This window comes from Habropoda laboriosa, unplaced genomic scaffold (assembly GCF_001263275.1).
Source record: "Habropoda laboriosa isolate 0110345459 unplaced genomic scaffold, ASM126327v1 scaffold84, whole genome shotgun sequence".
NCBI lineage: Eukaryota > Metazoa > Arthropoda > Insecta > Hymenoptera > Apidae > Habropoda > Habropoda laboriosa.
Window position 1 is genome coordinate 73,222 of NW_017100202.1, and position 7,189 is coordinate 80,410.

General features: G+C 30.9%; 2 protein-coding genes across 2 annotated transcripts in view; one reads left to right on the forward strand and one right to left on the reverse strand.

Moving 5' to 3' along the window:
* Window positions 1–975: 975 nt before the first annotated feature.
* Window positions 976–4,596, forward strand: LOC108570450 (cold shock domain-containing protein E1). Its single transcript, XM_017932312.1, has 10 exons — window positions 976–1,446; window positions 1,518–1,697; window positions 1,801–1,991; window positions 2,069–2,279; window positions 2,365–2,594; window positions 2,664–2,925; window positions 2,995–3,231; window positions 3,299–3,504; window positions 3,588–4,172; window positions 4,259–4,596. Exons 1-10 carry the CDS (start codon window positions 1,051–1,053, stop codon window positions 4,425–4,427), a joined length of 2,667 nt encoding a protein of 888 aa, XP_017787801.1. The 5' UTR covers window positions 976–1,050; the 3' UTR covers window positions 4,428–4,596.
* A 1,216-nt stretch (window positions 4,597–5,812) lies between these two features.
* The window catches only part of LOC108570483 (notch homolog 2 N-terminal-like protein), a 1,956-nt gene continuing 579 nt past the window's right edge, over window positions 5,813–7,189 (reverse strand). The window contains exons 2-4 of the mRNA XM_017932348.1: window positions 6,387–6,524; window positions 6,171–6,302; window positions 5,813–5,930 (exon numbers count right to left, since the gene is read on the reverse strand). Of these exons, the coding sequence (XP_017787837.1) occupies window positions 5,866–5,930; window positions 6,171–6,302; window positions 6,387–6,524 (335 nt within the window). The 3' untranslated portion in view covers window positions 5,813–5,865. The remainder of the gene's footprint in view (window positions 5,931–6,170; window positions 6,303–6,386; window positions 6,525–7,189) is intronic.

A 7,189-nucleotide genomic window follows, 5' to 3' on the forward strand; every position in this document is an offset into this window, starting at 1 on the left:
GATGTTTTTATAAATTTCTTTTAAATCTTAAAATAGTTGATGTTTATTTATTGTGCATTTACTTTATAAACATCTGACTTTAGTGAAGCTCGTAATCATTACAGTGATATATTATTATTTTCTTATTTAAATATATTAACTGACTAAATATTTTTGATTGCAGCTTGTGTAATTGTTAGTTTAGGACATTTTTGAAACCAAGGCTCACTGTAAATTCCACAATTAAATGCTGAAGAAAGAAACGCTAACATAGAAATATTGGAACAACACAATCACACTCAGCACGCATTGAAGACATCTGAGGATTTTCAAGTCAACATTTATCTTTTAAATCTCCTATGTTTTTTGATTTACTCCTTTTATAAAGGATGACTGCTGTTTAAAAGGAACACAGTTGTTCTAGTTTATGCTAAATTGAGTAAATATCAAACAGTTGTTATAACACTCGTGCATACCTATGTGGAAAGTATCAATGGTCTATGATGTGCTAAGAATTTTGTACTTGTATTAATTCGTAAAACAACATTAACTATATTGTTCATTTGTATATTGTGTACACAAGCTTTGTGAGAAAGAGTTAGGTGAGCCATAAAGTGACCGTGATTGTGATTGCGGCTGAGATTGTGCTGCTCTTGACTAATAAAACACTTGTATCTGTATTTAAAGAGTGCCAATTTTGCACAGAGTTGCCTGGGTACTCTCTTATAAATAATTTATGACAAACGTCAAAATACTTTCAAAACCTTCCTTCCACTTCTTGGTCACAACAGAGCCTGCATTTCTGCAGCATTTTAAAGAGCCTCTCTTCCTCTGTATTAAGTTCTTGTAACATTATAATAGTGAATGAAGATATAAGGTACCAAGAACCGTTCTGTGATATCTATGTTAACAGTTAAATAATTGAAAAGACTAAAAATTTCTAAATATAAGTATATATATATATATTGTGGTGAAACAGAAGTGAACATAAAAGAAATTAAGTAATTATTTCAAGAAAAGGGAAAAACTTATACGTAAAAATTACATTTAAAATTGTGCAAATTCGAAACAATGTCCAACAATCCTCAGTGGAAAACGTTCCAGCCGCCAATCATGAACTCTGACCCTGCAATAATTGATTACAAGTCTATGACTATACCAAGTCCCAAAGTTATAACGGGATCACATCCACCAGCAACTAATATTTATCGAAATGGTACCAACTACAGTGGTGATCATTATATGATGGATTCACCTCCTGGAAATGGGAAAAATACTATACCCTATACTGGTTATACCAATGCTAAGATGTCACGCAATGGAGTTACCAGATTTCCTTTCGGAACATTTACAGGAATGGAAGGAAGCACTGGTTATACAGAAGAGCCAGCAACAAATAACTCCACTTATCAGGATCAATCTGAGAATCAAGGAACTCGAGAAACTGGAATAATTGAAAAATTATTAGTAAGAAACCTATTGCAATTTTTATATTCACTTTATTACATGATAACTGTAATGCTTCTATTTTCTCCTAGCATTCATATGGGTTTATACAGTGCTGTGAAAGACAAGCAAGGTTATTCTTTCATTTTAGCCAATTTAGTGGTAATATAGAACACTTAAAAATTGGAGATCCCGTTGAATTTGAAATGACTTATGATCGACGGACAGGAAAACCTATTGCTAGTACAGTTAGCAAGATTGCTCCAGAAGTGGTTAGTATATCATTAATCTATTTAAATAAAATTTCAAAATTATTTAAAAGATCAAATGTAAATGTATAAACATTAGGAAAACATAAAAAATCTTATAATGTAGGTGCTAAGTGAAGAAAGAGTTACTGGAAATGTAACAACCGAATTACATACGAGTGGTGATACACAAGGGCGTATCAGTTATGAAAATCGCGGGGAGTGTTTTTTTTTGCCATATACAAAAGATGATGTTGAAGGAAATGTTAGTTTGCGCGCTGGCGACAGAGTGTCATTTCAAATTGCTACCAATCAACGGTGAGTAATTTATTTATAATAGAAGTTGAAATATATTAATATACTAGAGTTAATACAGTAATGAAATTCAATTATAGTGGAAATTTGGGTGCGTGCCACGTAAGATTGGAAAATCCAGCACATCCAGTTCGCTATCGTGGAGTTGTATGTTCGATGAAAGAAAATTTCGGATTCATTGAACGTGCAGACGTAGTTAAAGAGATTTTCTTCCACTTTAGCGAAGCTAAATCAATGAAGGAAGAACTTAGATTAGGAGATGATGTTGAGTTTATAATACAAAGTCGAAATGTAAATATTTTTATTTATTTTATATGAACAATTGTCATTTTATATTTATTTCCTATATAAATTTAATCATTGTTAATATTTTAAGGGGAAAGAGGTAGCTTGTAATATCACAAAGCTACCACCTGGTTCAATAGTTTTTGAAGAAGTCAGCAGTGAAATAGTAAAGGGACAAGTATTAAAACCTCTGGAAAGAGGTACTGCAGCTCGTCATCAAAATGATCCTTTACCTGGAAGAATTCGATACAGAGATACAGATCATTCTGATGTTGAAATTCCTTTTGGGGATAAAGATCAAAAAGGAGATTTTACTCTCAGGTATATTCATAAATTATATTTGTTAATTTTAACGTTTTATTAAAATAATCAAAACCATATGTTCTATAGACATGGGGACTGGGTCCAATTTCGTATTGCTACAGATACTAGAGATCAACTCAAGAGAGCTACTGAAATATTGTTATTACCAGAATCTTTTACTGTATCTGGTGAAAGACGAGAACAGGGCATCATAGCTGCACTTAAAGATGGATTTGGTTTTATTCGTTGCGTAGATCGAGATCCACGACTTTTCTTTCATTTTAACGAAGTTTTGGATGTTGATAGAGAAATTAGTGTAGGAGATGAAGTTGAATTCACAGTAATTCAAGTAAGAATAATACTTCGTAAAACGATTTGAACTTTTTAAGCACATTTTAATTAAATATTTGTATACCAGGATCCTTCCTCGTCATTTTCGAATAATCGTCAAAGTGCAATTAGGTTGAAACATTTACCAGCCGGTACAGTTCAATTTGAAACAATTATAGAAAAAGATTTATTGGGCACTATAATTCTGGGTATAAATGCCTCTGTGCCTGGTCTCATTGGATACACGAAAGAAAATCAACAAAAAGATGTTATTTTCTTTATTAAAGATTGTGATCCCAAGAATATTCCAAGACTTGGTGACAAGGTATGTTGACATTTATTTATATTGTTGTTAATATTATTAAAACGTTTTTCTAAAGTATATATTTTAGGTTCAATTTAGTATCTGTCAAGTAAAACGAAATAAAGAACTTGTTGCTGTTGACATATCTGTAGTGAGTTCTTCTGGCGAAAAACCGCAGAATGGCAACAAAAAATTGAGTGGTCAAGTTTGTCAAGGCTTCATTGCTGCACTTAAAGATGGATTTGGTTTTATTGAAACTGTAAATCATGATAAAGAAATATTTTTTCACTTCAGGTAAGAAGTAAAAATATTTTCGTAAATATCATTTTGTTCTTCAAACCTTTATATATTCTTACAACAATATTTCTATTTTTTAGCAATTTTGAAGGAGATGTTAATGCTTTGGAAGTAGGAGCTGATATTGAATGTACAATCAGTTCTGGAAATGGTAGAGGTAATGGTGGTTGCGTAGCCGCGGATTACGTTAATTTGGTACCTCGTGGAAGCATTCCTAGGCCAACACCAGTTAGCGAAGTGCTTGATGGAACGGTCATTAGACCTTTACGAAGTGCAAATCCTGACCAGGCAGAGTATGCTGGTTTAATAAAGATAAATGCTACTAATGAAGAGGAAGAGACTCCAGAATATGAATTCAGAATTATGGGTCTCGTCAACAAACGCGAGCTGTTGCAAGCCGGTGATCCTGTACAATTACAGGTGGATTCAGCAGGTCACGCTTGTAATATTGTAGCAGTAAGGAAAAAGAGGAAGGCAACTGTTGATGCAGTAAAAGGTCCTTTTGGTTTTCTTACTTATGAAGTTGATGAGGGTAAGAAATTATTCTTCCACATGAGTGAAGTGCGAGATCATGCGATACTTCAACCAGGAGATCAGGTTGAATTCGTTTTGATTACGAATCAGCGTACTGGTAAATCATCTGCATGCAATGTGACACGATTAAGGTAATTTATTAATATTATTATGTCATGTTTTTATACTATTAATACTCTAATTGCTTGACATATTTTGTTATTTTTTTATTGTGTAGCGACGCGGTTCAACAACGACCTGAACGTTTGATCAGTCGATTACGTACTACATCTTTGGAAGACACAGGTCCTAAATTAACAATAGTTAGACAACCAAGAGGACCAGACGGCACGCGTGGATTTAGTCAGGAAAGATCCCAGCATACCCCTGGTGCCATCCAAGAGTAATGTCGTATTGAAAGGATTATTGCTTATCCAAATTGTAATCTACATTACTTGTTTTTAGTCCATACACTTCGGTACCGAGATTATTATTATTATAAGCATCGTAAACATTTGCCAAATTGAGACTAATGTGACAACAATAATAACATTGATAATAATCGATTGGATCATGATCTTGTTGAGAAAAGAATATAAAATGAAAAAAACAACGAGTCATTTTATCATCTTATAAAGTATGAAAATAATCAGGAAGGCAGTTTGTCTGAACTATTTCAATTTTTTTTTAAATCCCAAAATAGTTTTTTCCCTAAAAAAACATGTAATAGGCTTTTATAATTGTGAACAATGGTTATGAAATATTATTAAAACTTTTAATTACTACATTTTCTTTTCAATAAAAATTTTTAAAATATTTCCTACATGTGTCCCGTCTGTCTTTATAAAAATATACGTACATGTTGATAAAATCTTTATTTATATTATTTTCTTTAGAATATTTGTTTTACCTGTAATGTATATTGTGATCAATTGAAATGTATAATAGTCAAAAACAAAATCGTATGCAATACAGCATATATAAAAATATTGATTGGCCATATAATCAAAAAAAGAAAAAAATGCATTCGTATCACTTGCTGAAACTTGTGAATTTACGTAATTTTATAGTCGAAGAAGCAGACATGTGTTTTACTATATAAATTATTGTAACGTGTTACTCTATTGAAGAGAAAATGTCTATGAGTTTGTAAAAAAGTTACAACTGGCCAATTGTTTGTCCTAGATAATATATAACATATAAATATATATATAAATATATATATATACATGTCGTTAAGTTCCTGATGCAGTCTCGTGTTGTAAAATCAAACTAGTATTATGAATTCAGTCGATATATAATACGAAAAAAATTACAAAAGGTACTTATGTGAAGAGTAAAGGAATCGCATTTTATAAGTTTTGCTATCAGAAACAGCAAACGAGGTACACGTGGCATTATGTAGAAAATAGGTGGAAGGAGTAAAATAACAACGTGCATTAACATAAGCACGATACAAACTAAGCGTTTGTCCGAAAACTCATGGATCCAACACATCATGTGCATACATATTGTAAAATTATTGATGAATAAACAGTGAAAATATCAAACGTATATCTTTCCCATGAATCTCAAAGATTTATGTAACGCGCATTGAGATTCCTATAAATTATGATTTTTTTTAAATAAATATTATTTTTAGTAATTTTGCGTGACAAACTTTTATCATATGTTTACATCGATAATTATAAAATAATTTTAGTAACAAGAGGATTATCATATATACAATATATTTATTATGTATGTACAAAGATGTGTAAATTTTCGCAAAATATGTTTATTTTTTGTACTTAACATACTAGATGTATTTGATTTTTAATAGATGAAAAGAAGATAAATTGCGAATTAGATCACAACACACTCGTAAGGAAACGGCCCCCGAAAACGTTGATTGTTTGGTCCAGGACAAGCTGCAAAACATATCAACATTTTATAAACGAATATTTTTTAACATTCTTTATTTATTATACTTTCATTAAATTATATCTCGATATTTGACTTCAAGTTTCAATAATATATCAGTGGTGCCCTTGAACAATTTCGAATACTATAGTGATTACCAATTTGAATAGTTACGAATTATTTGGTAAAATACACGACTGCGAAATCATAAATATAATAATTATTTATCAGTGACAATGATTACTAACGTTTATCACAATGTAGTCCGTAATAACCAGTTCCTTCGCAACGACATTTAAATCCAGGGTCTGATGATATTTGCAAGCACGATCCTCCATTTAAACAAGGTTTTGATTTAGAACATATATCACTACGCTTACCTGAAAAAATAATTATATAATAACTAATTATAGTTACATAATGATATTTAACGTTGCGAATGAAATTAACAGGTAAGTCCTTACCTCTTAATGCTTCTTTACAATCCTCGGCACTGTTATATCTGTATTCAGAAACACAGCCGTGACCGCATCTGCACTGTGCGTTATGGATACGACATCCATATTGCATTTGATCCAAATCACAAGCTTTTGATAACGTACCTATTTTCAAAATTAAGTTAAAATATTTTAATAGGTATAATGATATTTATTTATTCATTGAAACATTTCATTAAACAAAATTTATTTTTATGTTCTTGATATTATTTTCATAAATATTATGAAATATATTAACAGATTATCTAACTTCTAAGAAAATTTCAAAATTGTTATATCTTTTTACTAAAAAAAAAAGAATACGTAAATATATCATTTAATGTATAACTTAATTTAATTCTAGAAATGATGATAAGTGAGACATAAGACGTTTATCATCCGATTGAATGACAACACGGACGAGGTATAAGATATACCCTACATATCACTAGTCTGTGGTTCAACTTTCATAGAATTGAATGAATTAAATAATCAGTAAAATAAATGGAAAATTCTTGAATGATTAATAATACTCAATATATAATATATATAATATTCAAAATATTTGAATGATTCATAGTATTTACAAATTTTATGCGACGTATTTCAGTGAACGTTCTCTGTATGCAGTGAACGTATCTGCAGTTTATTTACCCTGAAAAGATAATGCTACGAAGAAACATGCTGTCAGAAGCAACTATTTGTACCGGATGTGTCCAATGCATTTTCCACTTGTTTAAATTGATAAACATTTAATGAGATAAAGCATACTTGCGTGGGTTAATTCATTT